This window comes from Botrytis byssoidea, assembly GCF_014898295.1.
Source record: "Botrytis byssoidea strain MUCL 94 chromosome Unknown BBYS_010, whole genome shotgun sequence".
Classification (NCBI taxonomy): Eukaryota; Fungi; Ascomycota; class Leotiomycetes; order Helotiales; family Sclerotiniaceae; genus Botrytis; species Botrytis byssoidea.
In genome coordinates, this window is record NW_024065851.1 from 695,036 (window position 1) to 712,851 (window position 17,816).

General features: G+C 42.5%; 5 protein-coding genes across 5 annotated transcripts; 2 read left to right on the forward strand and 3 right to left on the reverse strand.

Annotated features, from left to right (window-relative positions):
* Positions 1-20: 20 nt before the first annotated feature.
* On the forward strand, positions 21-2,747 carry EAE97_005835 (uncharacterized protein). The gene is made up of 2 exons (XM_038876348.1): positions 21-506; positions 557-2,747. The coding sequence occupies exons 1-2, from the start codon at positions 187-189 to the stop codon at positions 2,529-2,531; spliced, it is 2,295 nt and encodes a 764-aa protein (XP_038732824.1). The 5' UTR covers positions 21-186; the 3' UTR covers positions 2,532-2,747.
* Positions 2,748-3,856: 1,109 nt separating this feature from the next.
* EAE97_005836 (uncharacterized protein) lies at positions 3,857-5,715 on the forward strand (the record flags this gene model as incomplete). Its single annotated transcript, XM_038876349.1, has 5 exons — positions 3,857-4,187; positions 4,273-4,494; positions 4,612-4,812; positions 4,892-5,501; positions 5,613-5,715. The coding sequence occupies 5 exons, from the start codon at positions 3,857-3,859 to the stop codon at positions 5,713-5,715; spliced, it is 1,467 nt and encodes a 488-aa protein (XP_038732825.1).
* A 1,343-nt stretch (positions 5,716-7,058) lies between these two features.
* EAE97_005837 (uncharacterized protein) lies at positions 7,059-8,156 on the reverse strand (the record flags this gene model as incomplete). Its single annotated transcript, XM_038876350.1, has 3 exons — positions 7,059-7,736; positions 7,794-7,946; positions 8,007-8,156. The coding sequence occupies 3 exons, from the start codon at positions 8,154-8,156 to the stop codon at positions 7,059-7,061; spliced, it is 981 nt and encodes a 326-aa protein (XP_038732826.1).
* Positions 8,157-11,495: 3,339 nt separating this feature from the next.
* EAE97_005838 (uncharacterized protein) lies at positions 11,496-13,072 on the reverse strand (the record flags this gene model as incomplete). The annotated part of the gene is made up of 4 exons (XM_038876351.1): positions 11,496-12,069; positions 12,143-12,334; positions 12,372-12,494; positions 12,719-13,072. 4 exons carry the CDS (start codon positions 13,070-13,072, stop codon positions 11,926-11,928), a joined length of 813 nt encoding a protein of 270 aa, XP_038732827.1. The 3' UTR covers positions 11,496-11,925.
* Positions 13,073-13,335: 263 nt separating this feature from the next.
* Positions 13,336-16,136, reverse strand: EAE97_005839 (uncharacterized protein). Its single transcript, XM_038876352.1, has 5 exons — positions 15,798-16,136; positions 15,159-15,377; positions 14,751-15,093; positions 14,113-14,669; positions 13,336-14,062 (listed from the first exon to the last, which is right to left on the reverse strand). The coding sequence occupies exons 2-5, from the start codon at positions 15,274-15,276 to the stop codon at positions 14,019-14,021; spliced, it is 1,062 nt and encodes a 353-aa protein (XP_038732828.1). The 5' UTR covers positions 15,277-15,377; positions 15,798-16,136; the 3' UTR covers positions 13,336-14,018.
* Positions 16,137-17,816: the final 1,680 nt, after the last annotated feature.

The window sequence follows — 17,816 nt, forward strand, 5'->3', positions numbered from 1 at the left end:
TAATCATCCACCCAAAAAAAGGAGGGACCTTTGATCTTTGACTCACTCGTGGACATCTAGAATCTCAAAGGAAATACATCTTAGAATCTTCTCCTCTCTCTTTGATCTAAAAAGATAGACTGTCAATTCCAAAGCTTCTTCTATTCTACAACATATTAATTTTCCAAACGATAAAGAAGACTCAGAATGCCTTCTGCAGAGTTAATCGATTATTCTCCGCACCAGCCAGAGCCAGCTCCCCCACTAGCATCTGCTTCAAATGTTATCCTGATCGACAACTTCGACTCGTTCTCTTGGAACATCTACCAATATTTTGTCCTCGAAGGAGCGACTGTAACCGTATACCGAAACAATGAACTTAGTGTTGAAGAACTCATTGCGCTCAAACCTACTCAATTGGTTATAAGTCCTGGTCCAGGGCATCCGAAGACCGATTCTGGTGTTAGTAGAGATGCTATCAAATATTTCGCAGGCAAGATACCTGTGTTTGGAGTCTGCATGGGACAGTGAGTATTGAGGAGCTGATTGGGTAGGACATTACTAAACAAATACCCAGGCAGTGCATATTGGACGTATATGGAGGAGAGGTTGTATTTGCCGGAGAAATCTTACATGGAAAAACATCTCCATTGCGGCACGATTCAAAAGGAGTCTATGCCAGTCTACCACAAGACTTACCAGTAACACGATACCACTCACTTGCTGGCACACATTCAACCATACCGGAATGTCTCGAAGTATCATCCTGGATCGAGGCCGGTGTTGATGGGGGGAAGGGTGTGATAATGGGCGTTCGACACAAAGAATATGTTCTAGAAGGTGTACAATACCATCCTGAGAGTATTTTGACTGCTGAAGGTCGGGTAATGCTCAAGAACTTTTTGAAGATGCGAGGTGGCACTTGGGCGGAAAATGAGCGTTTGCAAAAAGAGGATTCAAGCAGCACTGCGCAAGCGTCCAAATCTGGTTCCACAGGTGCCAAAAAGGAGAACATACTGGACAAGATCTTCGCGCACCGCAAAGCCGCAGTTTCCGCACAAAAAGAAATTCCCTCCCAACGACCCTCCGATCTCCAGGCCACCTATGAACTCGATATTGCGCCACCTCTTGTCCCCTTTGTCCAACGTCTTCGCAAGTCTCCATTTCCATTGTCGCTCATGGCTGAGATCAAACGAGCATCCCCTTCGAAAGGCGTGATCTCGTTATCAACATGCGCTCCAGCTCAAGCTAGAACATATGCCCTGGCTGGTGCAAGCGTGATTTCGGTTTTAACAGAGCCAGAGTGGTTTAAGGGAAGCATTGATGACTTGCGAGCTGTAAGGCAGGCTCTTGAAGGCATGCCAAATCGACCTGCTGTTCTACGAAAAGAATTTATCTTCGAAGAATATCAAATTCTAGAAGCTAGATTAGCTGGTGCCGATACGGTTTTACTCATTGTCAAGATGCTTGATGAAGAAACCTTAACCCGTTTATATCATTATTCCGTGTCGCTTGGAATGGAGCCTTTGGTGGAAGTCAATACATCAGAAGAAATGACTATAGCCGTCAACCTTGGTGCAAAAGCTATCGGTGTAAACAACCGAAATCTAACCAGTTTTGAGGTAGACTTAGATACTACAAGTCGTCTTCTCAGTCAAGTTCCGAAAGAAACCATTGTGTGTGCTCTCAGTGGTATCTCCGGCCCCAAGGATGTAGAAGCCTACCAAAAGAATGGCGTAGGTGCCGTTCTTGTGGGTGAAGCGCTTATGCGAGCCAAAGATACAGCTCTCTTCATTCGAGAATTACTCGGTGGTTCAACTACTCAAGCAAAATCCGCAAGTGGTAGTTTACTTGTAAAAATTTGCGGAACAAGAAGTGCTGAGATTGCAACTGAAGCTATCAAAGCTGGTGCGGATTTAATCGGAATGATTCTCGTTCCCGGTAGAGGTCGACATGTTCCATACAAAGATGCAATCGCTATTTCGAAAGCTGTTCATCAAGCTCAACAAACGACAGGAACAGTTCTTAGTGATCGGGTGAGCAACCAAGCATCAGATTTCTTCAGCAATGCAGCCTCCAATATCTCAAGTCATCGTCCTTTATTGGTTGGTGTCTTCCAAAATCAAACTCTAGAAGAGGTTCTAGAGTTGCAAAAGGCATATTATTTGGATATAGTACAGCTACACGGCGATGAGCCATTGGAATGGGCAAACTTAATACCAGTTCCTGTTATTCGAAGCTTCAAACCTGGTCAGGTTGGTCTTGGGAGAAGAGGCTATCATACCATTCCCCTACTAGACTCCGCATCAGGTGGCTCTGGACAAAAATTAGATATAACGGAAGTCAAAGCTACTTTGAGCAAAGATCAAGGTCTCAGAGTCATTCTTGCTGGTGGATTAAATCCTGAGAACGTAGCAGAGGCTGTGCTATCAGCGGGGGATGTTGGTGATCGGGTAATTGGTGTCGATGTCAGTAGTGGCGTAGAAGAAGATGGTGCTCAGAGTATCGAGAAGATCAAAGCTTTCATCAAGGCAGCTAAGAGCGTCAGATAGACATGGCTGAGTATCCTGAATGAACTTTTATGGTAAATAATGACTAATGACTCGTTCTTATGAAAAGTCGATTAATCAGTTGAAATCTTCTGGATCATTCTTCGAAATGTGCAATTGCGATACACGATCTATTAATTGAGAAATTTTCTATTTTCTTGGTCGAAATGTTGATTACTTGGACTTGCATCAGCTTCTTTCGTGACATTTCGCATGAGCATCGGTTGCCCCCTTTTTATCCTCGCCTCGGCCGAAAACATTTTCACTTTCAAAATTTGAGTATATCTGACATGGAAATTCACTTCCACTAATGACTTCGACCTACTACTAGTACAATTAGCTACTTACAATGACTACTACATTTGAAACTTGAGAGGTGGACTACTTTTATTTTCTACACCTCTCAATTATCCCTCAATCGTTAAGAAACAATCTCGTCCCTACTAGTGTTCGAACGAAACAATTTTCCCATCCACAGTCGCAACTACCTCTCTAGTCTCGACATATATTCAATACCTTTTGTCCTACCCCACTTCGATATCAATTTCTCAACAGTTCCAAAGTTACTACCGAATACTTACTTCTTTTCACACTACCATTTTGTGACCCATATTCTTTACATTGCTTTCTCGATCGCGTTGATCTCATTATTACTTACTTAAGTTATCTGACATCAACATTCCTTCTGCTTTCTTTCCAGACTTCAACCTCCTCTCTAATTCCTTGTCTGAAACTTGAAGTCTTTCGGATATCAAATCATTAGACTCACAACTTCTCTTTATCGTCAGCTGAACCATCTTATTGAGAGCTACGGATTCCCGGATTTCAAGAGCCAATATCTTCGTAAGTTGTTATTTCGTGTTGTTTCTTTTCTATTCAATTATCTCTTCATAGATTCACCCTTCGAACTACTTCCGTGGCTTAGTATCTGCTCTATGTTTTTGTCTTTCATCCGTTATGATTTTCGATTCATCGTGTTTGATTTTGGGGCATAATTTGTCATTTTGCGTTAAGCGAGATATTTTGACTCAGTGAAGTATGGATCCAGACTTCATCGTGATGTTGGAGTCCTTCATTCTGTGGTCGTGACATTGTGTTATATTTATATAGCATTGTGTTTCTGGCTTAGGTCTTGGACTATGTCTAGTCTGCTTCTTTACTGAGCATACTATCGTCATTTGTCAGCTTCATAGATGGGAAACCTCATTGTCGATTTATTCGCAATTGCTATTTATCTTTCCTCTCGAGTTATGCTACCACATCTCGCATAATATAGCTAACACCCTCTAGACCATCTCACGCCTCACGTCTCATCAACAACCACAATCATGCCACGCATCAAAGCCCCTACACACAAAAGCTCCTCCAAATCCAAATCCAAATCCCACAGACCCTCTCTTCCTACACCCCCCAAACCCAAACGCAACAAAAATTCTTACAGCAACGGTGCGCTGAAACCCATATTCAGTGGCTGCAACATGTCACTCGCAGGCGACTTCATCGCTGAGCATCCCGGTCCCAACGCCGAATCTCAATGGAACTATGAGAAAATCAGTAAATGGATTACTGTTCATGGGGGCGATTATGCAAGGGAAGTGGATGAATATACGACGCATTTGATTGTGACTATCAAGGAGTATAAGAAGAAGGGGACTCAGGGTATGTTTTAATCTTCACATCTTTCATGTTTGTATCTGTGTTTGTCTCATTGAGGAGATTTGCTGATACAGAGTGTGTGTTATAGTCCGCAAAGCAATGGCTATGGGGAAACGATGCCATATAGTTGTCATCGATTGGCTAGTCGATTGTTTGACCTTGAAAACTAATAAGAAAAAGAAACTCGTCGTGACGGGATATACACTTGGTCGTGTAATCCGTCGTTTACATCATACTGAAGACCAGAAGATCAAGTATCGACAGAGATTCGAGGAGAATGTGAAAGCGAGCAAGGAATTATGTGATGATCGTATGTGTTTCCCCCCAATGTATATCCTATCTTTTTATGCTCCAATATTCTTACTTCGTTTGAAGTTTGATATTTGGAGCTTGGGGTTCGAGGAAGAATCATCTAATATGAAAATAGGACTTCATCATGTTTATGTCGATCAGACGAATTTCGAATACAAAGTCGTTCTCACCCGTGTTCTTTTGCATGGCAAAAATAAAAATCAGAAATATACGGTCTATCTCTTCGAATCCAATGCTCAACCACATACCTATATGGCTGGAGCAAAACTAACAACTACCTACCAAAGTCCCTCTTATCTTCGAGAAGATTGTCGTCGTGAGTCTTTCTTCCCCCATTCACTCCTCGCCTTTTCCCACTTCACACCTCAAACTAATCTCCCGTTTCCTCCCCACAGCTAAAATATTTGCCGACGCCTTCCTCGATTTTAAAAATATATTCAAATCTAAAACCGGTATCGAATGGGACGATCGCTATGAACCCCTCCCAGAAAGCCATCCTAAAGATCTATTCCGATTTCAAAGACCTACCCTAGGACGACCAATGGGCATGCTACCTTCTTGGCGCAAAGCACCCAGCTGGAAAGATATCGAATCTGATTCCATCCTCCACGAAACGGGAGTCGATTCCTGCGGTGAAGAAATCCGGGATAGAAATGAAGAAGCCGAAGACGAAAGCAGCGAAGTCGAGAAAAAAGAACGCGAAAACGAGAGGAGAAAAGAGAGGATGATGATGATGGAGAGAACTCGAGTGACCGAGGAGAGAAAGCGAAAAGAAGAATTCGAATATGATAGTGATAGTGAGGTGGATGATGACGAGGCGTTCGATGAGTTGATGAGAGATTCTGTTTCTGCTCCTGTGTCTACACATCGTCACGCACATCTTGCACAGCTTCCCAGATCGCAAAATGGGATGGTTACGCAAAAAGAAACTGTGATTGTTATATCAGATTCAGATACCGAGACGAATAGCAGTGATCCGAATACCGAGGATGAGGAAATGGAAAAGTAAGTTCTTTAATTCTCATTTCTCTCCCCCTCCCCCTCCCCCTCCCCCTCCCCCTCCCCCTCCCCCTCCCCCTCCCCAGTTCACAAACCCCCACCCTAACATGTCCCAAGTCCAACATCTCCTCCCAGAACTCCCACCACCAACCACATCTCGCGAACACAACGCTCTTTTCCCGCCTCGGGAAATTCTGTCGATGATGCTATCATCTTATAAAATTCGACTTTTGCATCTCGGATCTCTTTCACGGCTGCACTTTCTTGCATCTTCCATCGCATATGACATTTCATTTTTCTTCAATCTGAATCTCAATCTCAACCATAACATAAATCACCACCGTACCTCACGAATACCCAACCACATCAGATTTCACCAACAATACGAAATCTATCATGTCTCATCTTCGCATCTTTCAAATCTTCATACCTCCAATTCTCTCCCCTCAAACCCAAAAGTATCATCCTGAGGGAAGATCCAATACCGCTTTTCTCGTTTTTCCATTAGTATTTTATTTGATTCTCAAATCTCTTTTTGCCATTTCGTTTGACCTCTTTTCATTTGATCTCTTTCCATCAATTAGCAAGTTCCTTATTATTTCCTTTTCTTTTTATTTCTTTACATCTTCTCAGGAGATCTGATATGAAAGACATTCCTTCAGCAGACATGGAGCAGATGGCGTATAGAAAATGGCATGGCATGGCATGGCAATATCATTTGGAGTTTGGGAAATGATCTATGAGCGATGAGGATGGGTATGAGGGATGGCTGGTATACAGTAATCTGACATAACATGGGAAATGAGATGAATTGAATTGGATTGAGCTGAAGTGGATTGGATTGGATTGGATGAACTGGATGAACTAGTTGAATACATATCTCTCTCTTTCTCTCCCCCTACCTACCGAGAAAATCATCAACATCAACATCGACTTCAATTTTCAATTGCCAAGTTTCAAAGCAAGTACCTAAGAGAATACATTTCCAGCAAAGTTATTTATTTATTTACAAGTGTTTTGACAAGTCATCACTCATCACTCATCATTTACAACTTAAAACTTCCAACTTCAACTTCCCACCATCCCTCCTTCATCTTCAGTTTCATCTTCACAAACTCGCAACGAAATACACTGCAATACAATGTGATGCGATTTAATAATACACAATACACACAAGATACACAATAAACCCCGCATACTCATTCCTATTGCTACTTCGTCAAGTCAACAAATACAATACAATACAATACAATTCATCATCTCTCTTCCATCCCATTTTCACATTTTGTAACGCGTAAAAAAAGCACATCAGATCATAACATAGCTCTTCCCAATACCCATCCAAACATGCTAGAATCAATACATCAAGATAGAAGAAAGCCTACCACTATTTATGGTATTTCCCAAGCACCTCAAACACCGCAAAACTCCCTCCTTCCGTCCAATACTTATTTTTCTCAAAACGCCATCCTATTTTTTGCTGACCTCCATTACTCTCCTCAAATAATCTTTTCCACAACCTCTCTCTGCACCCTGTCACACAGTCTTTCCTCCCATTCCCAATCAAAATCTCAATTTCGGCATAACAAACACCACCAACACAGCCAGGACCGCCAAACCCGCAATCCACGCATACATCATCATGCGACCCCACCAACCCCTCCCCTCCGTCATGCTCCTCAAATAGCCCATTCTTTTTGACGCCGCTTCCAATCCAAGCTCATTCTTATTAATTCCCGCGATTGCAGAATCGAGCACCGAGGAATCGCTTGCGAGGGTACTGGCGAAGGTTTGTGAGCGAGCGCGGAGTTCCTGGGCCATGGAGAGGAGAGAATTGGTTAGATCTTCTTGCTCGGTGCGGTGGTGCGTGAGGAGTGTCTCGGTGGTGGCGGTGGTGGTGCTTGAGGGGGTAGGGGCTGGTCGGTAGGTAGAAGTGGAGGTAGAGGTAGATGTTGTGAAAGCTTGATTCGGGGATTTCTCAAAAAGTTCGGCGCGAGGATTACGAGAGCGGAGAGTAGATGGTTCGGGAGTCTGAGAGGTTTGTGTTTGGATTTGTGCTGGCGCAGAATCCAACTCTGTTTGTCCGATAGGAGAAGATGTATAATCAATAGGAGAAGGTGTTGATCGTTCTTCACTCGTGTTCATCATTTCATCAGTCGTTTCCGAAGGAGTATCTTGCGCAATTCCCAACAAATCTTCTCCCTCGGAGGAATCTTCACCTTCTTCCTCATAACTCGCAAGCTACGATGAAGCTATTAGCACATGTCCGATTCTCCGCAGATCAAAGATTGTACACACCTCTCGTAACTCCTCCAATCTCTCACCAAGTCTCTGTATCAAATGCCTTTTGCGCACCAAATCTGCCTGTACCTCCTGTTTCCTCGATAACACTTTGATATTCTGCGCATCCTGCTCTACATGAACCAGTAAACCCCGCGCATATTCCAGGTTCTATCGCATTGCACAATCAGCCTCATGCTTTCTCATAAGAGAAAGGTAAAAGATTCTTACCGCGCCCGTCTTCACCCACTCAGCATAGCTTTGCGAAGTGGCAGACGTATCTGGACCCAAGATTATTTTCTGTAATCTCACTAACATCCGTTCCAAATTCGTAGCTGTCGGATCCCTCGCCGGAACAGGCACCGTATTAAGTCTTGCCATATTTACTTGCTGCAAAGATTAAAAACTAAATTAACAAATCATGAATGTTGTGTGTCCTTCGTCACATTATCTCATCAAATGTATTCCAATGATGCCAATCATTCCACATCCTTGGTAGATTCATTCCACTACCATTGTGGCTTTACCCCCTGCGAATTCCGCTTCCAAACAAAACTGTGGCTGGTGAAAATAAAGATCTCGCTGACCTGAAAGGTCCCGGCGAGCTTTGACCAAGTTTGAGTTCAAGAAAACCTTAAACTCAACGATGAGCTCCCGGTGAGCTCCTATGCCTTACTCTACGGCAGCGAATTAAGTCGCCGAATTTGAGTTGAGTACTTCAATCTCACTGATGAATTGAAACCACAAAAAAACTACAAATAGAACCATAAATTAGAAGAGATAAAATCTAAATCCAGCCTCTACACAGCTCAAAATTTCTAACAAAACAAATCCTACACCATCTCAAAAAGGACTAATCCAACCGTAAAGACTCTTCAAAGTTTTCCAATGCGGCTACCGATTTATTTCGCTTACATATCTAACCGATTTCCCTACTACGTGCACGTCCCTGCTATATGCACGATCTTGATCACCCATTTTGAATCACTTTAAAAATTAATAACAATTCCAATTTATAAGATAAAGAGCTAGCAATTTAATTGATAAATGACAAGATATAATACTATCTAAAAACATAATAAAATCTTCAGATTTTGAATTTCGATGGAACTCGTAGTGCTCGCCCTCTACTAGATCGCAATATGACCTCCTCCTCCTTCTCCTTCGAATTATTAGCCTCTACAGCATCAGAGAGCTCTATAGTCTTTGTTGATGTTAGATCTATAGTAGAAGAAGCTTTGGGGAACTTTTTATCTCTTTTGATTGGAGATTTCGTTGATTTTAGAGTCTTTTTAACCTCCTCTTTCGCATCACGTGCAATCTGACGATCAACCTCCCTCTGCAATACTCTCTCTTTCGTCTCAATCTCCTTCCGTTCCTTCTCAGCTTTCTTTTCAGCTTTTATTTGAAGCTTAGCTTCCTTCTCTTGCTCCTCTTTAAGTGCTTTATCTTCTTGATACGCTCTAGCTTTAATAATAGCAGAGGGTGACCATAAAAACGCACCATTCCCCTCCTCTCCAATGAGATTTAAACGCTTTGAACGAGCTCTTTTCCTTTTTTCAAGCTTTAGAGCCTCTTCTAAACCTTTAGATCTATGCCCCTGTATAGAAGCTTCAGCTCCTAATGTAGTTGCAGCCTTAAAAAGCTTTAAAGTGATCTCATGGGTGGGAGCGCGACGAAATTCTAATTTCATTCTACGCATCGCTTTTGACGTATACGGTGTAGCAAGAGCATCCCTGCGAGTTTTAAATGATGTAGGTGGCGTAGAAGGAGCTTCCGGAGCAATACAGTCGATCGTAAGACTCCTATTCATAGGATATATGCCCGTTTTTTCGAAGGATCGTAAGATATTATGCCTCGTACAAGTGAGCTCCCAAGCCTTTTTAAATATGCCCCAAAACATGCGCTTTGTCATACCAACAATTCCCCCGCTATTGTGCATCAAATCATTCAATAATGTACTGTAATTCGTTGAAAGGGCACCGAAGGTTCCAACGTCGAGAGGCTGTAGTCGATGTGTAGAATGAGGGGGGAGAATTAAGACAATAATCTTTAATTCATCGCATTTTGAAAGGAATTCCATATTGACATGACTAGAGTGACCATCGACAATAAGTAGACGATATCTTCCACCTGCTTTTCGACGTGTAGCAGGGTCGAATACGTTTATAAGCCAATATAGGCCAAAAGCATTCGACGACCACCCATTGCTTGAGGCTCCAAAATAGGCTTTATCCTTCTCCCCTACATCCTGAACCCATGTATTTTGTAGATCCCCTGAGTCTCCTTTATAAATAAGAGCGGGAGGGAGAGCTGTCCCATCAGCACATATAGCTGCCAGTAGAGTAATAAACTCTCTTGATCCATCTTGCCTAGCTTTTGTCACTCTGCCTCTATTATAGGCGCTAGCACTCATTATCCTCTTCATAGTCCTCCCCATACCGATCATAAAGCCCTTCTCGTCCCAATTGTATATATCTCTCGGCCGTATATCGTATTTTATGGTCACTTTTATCAACTAAATTAAAAAAAGAGGGGTATTAGCAAGAGCGTTTTAGGTAATAAAGATCAACAACAATAGAAAATAGCTCAAACCAGATCATAAAAGTAATCAAATATAGCAACATTATCGGCTTTCACACGCAAATTATCAATGCAACGGAGATACCGACTTTTAAGACGTGTTGAATGCCTCTTGACAAAATTGCTAGTCCAGTTCTTTCCCACCTCTCTGCCTAGGATCTCTTCTGCAAGGTTTCTGACTATGCGGCTTGTAGGAGGGATAGATCTCTGTGTCAGCTTGTTGATTTGATCAATTAAAACCTCCTCCTGATCACTAGAAAGCGCTTGTTTCGTATCGGAGAGGAACTGTTTTCTCGAGGTGGTTTTACCTCTATGCCGCCGGGAGAGCGTGGATCGATCAATTTTGAAGAAATTAGCTGTCTGGGTGTATTTAGGAGCTTGAACCCCTTTCAAATGATCTAATGCAAGCTCTATACGAGCCTCTAAAGGCATATCATCGATGTTTGAAGCCATAATGTTGATATTTCCAAAGTCGTGCACGTAGTAGGGACGTGCACATAGTGGGGAAATCGGTTACCTAGGAAGAGGCCCTTTCACCACGATGCATATGTAACAAGCCAAAAGCGCCTCAAGCTCGGCCATCTTAGCAGGCCATCCCAAAGCGGCCTGAAAACCCAAGGTCGGCGAACATGCAAAAATTCAGACGTGCAACAAAACCCCCCATTGTCCACCTTGCGCATTACATCTGACCCTTAGTATGGATAATGTGGATTCCCGAGTCGAATCAGAGTCTCGGATATATATTGTACCTGGGTAGTGGAGGCTGCTTGGATCAGTGGGATTTGGGGATTTGAGATAGATTGAGGGGAAACTTTGTTGGTGATCATTGGGTTCATTGGTGCGAATGTACGAGGTCGCCGGTAGTGGTTTTTTGACTGATGAGTTAAGATAGTTAGTATGTCCAAGTAGTGTATCTTGACTATATTACATGAAGTAACGAATATGAGGCATCGTACTGGTAAGCATTAGAGTTTAGAGTAGTTTCCAAGAATCAAGGTAGAGAGCAAGAGTATGTATGCCTCGTCATCAGCTTGCCCTCGTCATGTTGTTGTGAAGAGTGGGTTGAGTGGGTCTGTGGAAGAGAGCGTCGCTGGAGAGTGCATGTAGGTTATGTATAATGATGCTTCAAATCCTCTGGGGAGATATCCTTATTGTTCCTCTACTTCGAGTTATGTTCTCAAATAGTAGAATTCCCGTAAACATAGGAAATTGGAGACAGAGTGTAGGAAAGTGCCATTCTGTCCCAATACTGATCCTCTATTGTGCTCCTACCTATTGCTGAATGATATGTATACTACTCATACAAAAATAGCAAACTTCAATCTATTGACAATCCAATAACACGCATTTTCCATGCTCAATTCTCGTCATTGTTGAACACCGCCTCCATTGACTCCCCATCCGCTTTCCGAATCATTGTCCTATTGAACAATCTTGCATCCCCTTTCGATAAATGTACTCCTCGCAGCGTTCTATACCACCATAGCAATGCTAATCACCCCGTCATCATCCGTCTCTTGTCTTCCTCTACCTCCACCTCCACCTCCAGCCCTAGTCCCCACCTCCATCAAGGAAACATCTCAATCAAATCATTCAAATACTCCACAACCTCAATGTCCTTCCTCAAAACCTCATCATTCACCTTCTCAAAACATTCCGTGCCTTTATACAACTCCAATTGCTGTTCGATAAAGCTCCTATCTTGTGAATTCTGCCATCGTCAGTTGTGAATCCCATCTCCCGCCTCAAAGCAGTCGCACAGAAGAAGAAAAAACACAACTCACACTTCTCCTGCTAGCCCACAACCCCTGCAACCACACCACCCCCTCCTGAACCGCGCTTCCCCTCGCCCACCTCCACACCATCTGGCGTTCCTGTACCTGATACAAAAACCATGTTGTTTCCCTCAGTAAATCATCAAAATCTGTTTTTACCTGTGTACAATTTACTTCTCCCTTCGTCCTGTCAGCTAGAATCTTTATCGTATAGGCGCAGGAGATTAACAGAGCATACCTGCGTATTCCCGAAAGACACGAATGGAGAGGAGGAATAGGATGAAGAAGAAAAAGCTAAGAGAGGTTTCTCCAGCTCAACCAATAGATCCGAGCAGAGCATATGCAGAGCCGCTGTTACCGTCTGTGAGAAACGAAGGGTTAGTTATTATTAGTTATTTGCCTTCTCTGATCACCATCTCGCGTTGTCTTCATTTGATTGCTGTCACCACCCCGCTCCATCCATCATATCTCAACAAGTAAAGTCATTTCTCCTTTTCCGTCTCCCGAAAATCATCATGTTAACATCCACCAGCCCTAGCCCCTGAATCACAGAATCACAGAATCTGGACAAAAAAGCAAACTCACATTCTCAATCTCATCTCGATCTCCACCCGCACTTCCAGTCCCCATAATCACCTGTCCTCCCTTCCCCTCTCCTACTCCCTCCCCCCCTCCCTCTTCCCCATAAATCCCCATCCCCATTCTCATCTCCACCCCCTTTCCACTCCCAACACCACCACCACCACCACCACCCCCCTCACCCCACCCCACCCTTTCCCTCCCCTCCCTCGTAGCCTCCGTAATTTCCCTCACACTATCCAGTGTGATTTTCCCCCAAACTCTTTCCACCCCCATCCCCATAACCAAGTATCCCAGCACCAGCCACCTGCAGCTTTCCACGATCCCAACGTTGGATCTTTTGCGCGACGGAAATATCATCTCTATCACGTTGCTTGTGTAATTAGAAATCAAATGCAAGTGGAAAGACAATAATTAATGTACGAGGTGGGAATATGGTGTTACAATTATTGCAGCGTAATGTTGAAAAAGATACAATCATGTGTTATTTATTGCCGGCTGTAGTTGCCACGAGGTTGCCTAAGTCACAAAAACTTTACCATAGCTGATCATAAATGTCTTAGCCTATCATTTCCCGACTCGAAATACAGATCAATGATCACAAAAAGCAAACACAAGTACAAAGGTAGATCAATATGAATCTTTTTAATTAATTGACTATGGTATCAATGCCTAACGTGAATAAGCAGTTGCTTCGATTCGGCCAACCAATCAGCCTAGAAATCCACCACTACCATCATTTTAAGCCCAACGAGCCATCCAACAATCACCTATCTTCGTGTTCGTACACCTGCAACCTTCTAACCAGCTAAAAGCTTCATCTTATTCATCTCACTCTCGACGTACTACACAACTACCCCCCACCTTCATCAAAAAAGAGAACACGGCAAACCGCAAACCGTGCGACATCATCAGTTGCTGGCATTAAACCAACCACATCCCGAACGGTGTTACGTCGTCGCTATTAATATGACAAACAGGATTTAAAACAAAACTTAAGTAATAAGAGAAAATAGTCTCGGTCGATCCTACCCCCTAAAACGTAGAAGGGATATAATAGATGGCACATCGAAGCGGAGGTCAAGTAGAACAACCCATGAAGTGCTCCGATACTACCGTACCCTCGACACCCCCTTCGAAGAAAAACAATGGTTCTATAGCAAAAAAAGGTTGCAAGACCGAAAGTGACTGTGCAAGAAGATGTTGGTATTGGAAAAATGAGACCCCGGTTTTGTAATTAACGCCATGCTGAATTAAGGAGATTTCTGTAGTCGATATTGTTCGACTGCAGTTGGGTATTCCATGATTATATCAGACCACACAAGCGGAGGTTCTCTTGTATGATGATGTCTAGAATAAGTTAGAAACGGTATAAAACACTTGAAAGTTGTGAAGCTTACCATTAACAGCCGCCATGACGAATCTAATCTGGGTAGTGTCGGTAGCGCAAGTGAAATGGGTGTAGATTTGTTTTGTCTCGTGCTGGTTGAGACTGACGAATCTGTTCAGGATGTAGTCACATGCGAGAGCGTAATCATCTCCACCTTCATAGTCTGGGAAGTAATTCTTCATTGGACTGACGGGAAGCTTCTCCTTGAATCTATCGATCTTGTTCAAGAACAAGATAATTGAAGTCTTGATGAACCATCTTGAATTGCAAATCGAGTCGAAAAGTGTAAGCGCTTCTTGCATACGGTTGACAGTTTCATCTTCGAAGAGCAATTGATCGTACTCGGAGATGGCGACCAAGAAGAGGATTGTGGTGACATTCTCAAAGCAATGGATCCACTTCTTTCGCTCGGAACGTTGTCCTCCAACGTCGAACATGCGGTAGGTGAGGTCTCCAATGATGAAGGTGGTTTCGGTGATACCCGTGGTCTTGACACGGGAGCGAAGGACATCTTGATCGTTTGGCATGTAATCATGTTGAGCAATTCTTTCGATGTTATCAAAGTAGCTAGAGAAAGAGTGTTAGGATCAGTTTTTTTCACAAGATTTTCGACAGGTATCCATAATCTATTCACAATCAAAAACTTACTATCGAGCAGAGTCGTTCAATTGATATTCTCTTGATCGCTTGAAACAATCTTGAACACCAGCATCCTTCCATAAAGCAGCAATAGCACTTCCGACCTCGGGTGGTAAATTGTCTCCTTCAATTTGTTGTGGCTGCATGAAGATGGTTTGGACATGGTATTCTGCTCTTTGATCATCGAGAGGTAATTCCAGGGATTCCATGGCTTCGAGGATAACGCGCATTGATTGGACTGTGTTGCTGAAAATAATTTCTTTGAATGATTCTCGCTCGTCGCGCGAATAACCTCCCTCATGGATAAGTTTCATCTGTTTCAAGATAGTAGACTTTCCGGATTCACCAGCTCCTACGAAAGTGTTAGACTAACCAATTGATGATAGACGAAGTATGATCAAGGACAATGTTACTTACCAAGGAGAAGCATCTTGATTTCATTTCGCTGCAGCATCTTGTCCCTCTTAAGTTGGTTCTCAATCTCCTCGTTCCTGGCCTTTCCCTCCTTCTCCTCAGTGCTCATACCGCAACCCATCTTGATAGATTATTGTGGTTTGTAATTATTAAAAGTCGTAAAAAAGGGTCGTAAGGTGAGTGTAAATTCGTCGCAGAACCGGCCGCAAGATAGAGTGCGGTCTGTGAAAGGTAAGTGATTAGCGGAAATCAGACAATGAATAACTTGCGGCTGAATGATTGAGATGTTGCTGATGGTAAGCAAAGGCGACAATCAGCAATGAGGTGCTGGATTGAAGTTGAATTGCACTCGGTCGGGTTGGTGAATAGGGGAGGGGGGTTCAAATGCAATGCAAGATGCAATGCTTCTTTCCGAGATTGATATAGTTGGTATTGCACATGGTGTAAAAGGGCTCGAGTCGTAAATGATTTTCAAAGATATGTGTGTGTCGCAGTCGGTCGGTCTTCCCGACAAAACAATTTGGGTAGTGAGTGTGAATGGATGCAATTTGATTTGCTGCTATTTATTCTCTTTCCATTGCGATGCGATGAGGAATGGTGCCATCCAAAAGGAAACAAAGAAAGTCAGACTCAGTTACTTACCAGTATTAACAATACACTCTTTCAATCCTTAAATCAATCCCGAAGAAAGTAAAGTCGAGGCTCTTGGTCAACCAAATGGATGGGGACAGAAAAGTCCTTCAAGTTTGAATCGAATGGAATGAAATGTGAACAATTATGTGAACCAAAGTCGATCTTTTGGTAGATGGATAGATGGATGGGTTAGGTAGGGAGGTAGTTTGTCGGAAAGGAAATGGTTGGATGAATAGATGGGTTGAATGAACGAACGAACGGAGAAAGAGTCTTTTGATTTGATTTCCCTCTTGTTCTGGGATTATTCAGTATTCGACTTGGGTAAGTTTATACTACCTAGTCCCTAGTTATAATTGCTAGTCACTAGCAGTCGGGAAAGAATAATCAATTATAATCGAAATAGGGAAGGGGTGAGAAGGCTACGGAGCAAGTTCTCGGCTGGCTTTGCGCTAATGTCTTTCCCAATTTGGATTCTGGGAGGGGGAATGTATGAGAGTGGATATTAATAAGTGGAATCAGATCAGGGTTTTATTATTATGTGGTTAATATTATTATTATTATTATTATTATTATTATTATTATTATTACTCGAGCATTTTTTTTTTTATGAATGAGAGAGAGGAGAGACTCATATCATAGATCCTCTAGACAAAGAAGATGAGCCACCAAGCTCTAGATGAGTAATAAAGTGAATAAGTATCTATATAATAATGATACAGTCATAGCATACAATAGCAAACATATGGATACCTCGAGATTTGATATCAAAAATAATAATTAATGTAATTTGCCATAGTAACTGGGTAGGTAGGTAGGTAGTGTGTAGTGTCGGTAGATGATGATGGAGTGAATAGGTATCAAGATGAGAATCTTCCTCTATGACCTGCTTACCACTTACTGACTACCTACTACCCTACTACCTACTACCTACTACCTACTACCTACTACACACTACATACATACTTTCCCCTCCAAGGTGATCGTAAAAGCTCAAAAACTCAATTGCTCAGTTGCTCAATGATCAGTGTCATTTTTCATCAGAAGACTGTCCATCTCAATCAATGACGGCAATCTGCAACCAGTGAAAGGTTTATCAAAAAAAGAATGAAGCTTGGTTGATATTAATGGTTAATGAATCTGATCTAATTAACTAGTGAATGTCTTGACATAACGGGGACGTGTACTCTGCCTGGTTGCCGTTACTTATTAGGTTTGTCTGCCTGTTGATGATTAGTTGGATATATCGTTCCTCGGTCTGTTGATATATCTATAAGATAGGGAAGAAGTCCGCTGTGGATGTCTCCATACCCACGGAGGAGATTATGAGGAGTTTATAGCTAAGTAAATATACTCCGCAGCTTGGGTATATCGTCCAGCATTCATCCATCATATCATAGGTATTTTGATATCAATGTTACAAGTTTGCATCATCTAAATTGATAGAACTCTTTGTGAAGGTTTGAAGCAGCAAGCATACTGTTGGAACTCTATATTGTCTAGTGAAAGGAAGTTTGGTGAGCTGAAGGCTTATTAGTCAGAGGATATGAAGCTTTCATCCAGTACCAAGCTATGAGAACAGCCATTCACGAACAGCCATTCGTAAAGTTTGTCATCTCGATCATTTGTAGAGTATACCAACATCATTACCTAGTGTTACCAGTTGGATGGGTGTAGGCTTTCTTGAGTGATTCATATTCTATGAATTGAGTGCTGCACATTAAAGGAAGGCTAACAAAGAGCTCGGAAGATTTTTACTGCAGTCTGCAGCAGTCTGCATGTCTGTTATTAGAATCTGACTTACTCCATAGACTACCTACCGATGGCAAAGCAACTAGGATAAAACAATACCGTCCACAAGGAATGAACCAGGGGCTAATTCCATTCTGCAGATGAAAACCAGGATTAATCGACGTATCAGAGAAGAAGCTCCGTACTCTAAGATTAATAGAAGCATGGGAAGAAGAATGATTTGGTTATAGTGTCTATTGCAGAAGAAAGAAAGAAAGAAAGAGAAAAAGAAGAAGCAAA

Bases quoted from the DNA above. Each gene is read 5' to 3' on its own strand.
- EAE97_005839 (XM_038876352.1), bottom strand. From the start codon at position 15,276: ATGGGTTGCGGTATGAGCACTGAGGAGAAGGAGGGAAAGGCCAGGAAC. The intron at 15,094-15,158 runs GTAAGTAACATT...ACACTTTCGTAG, and splicing joins AATCAAGATGCTTCTCCTTG to GAGCTGGTGAATCCGGAAAG. The intron at 14,670-14,750 runs GTAAGTTTTTGA...CTCTTTCTCTAG, and splicing joins TTGAACGACTCTGCTCGATA to CTACTTTGATAACATCGAAA.
- EAE97_005835 (XM_038876348.1), top strand. From the start codon at position 187: ATGCCTTCTGCAGAGTTAATCGATTATTCTCCGCACCAGCCAGAGCCA. The intron at 507-556 runs GTGAGTATTGAG...ACAAATACCCAG, and splicing joins TTTGGAGTCTGCATGGGACA to GCAGTGCATATTGGACGTAT.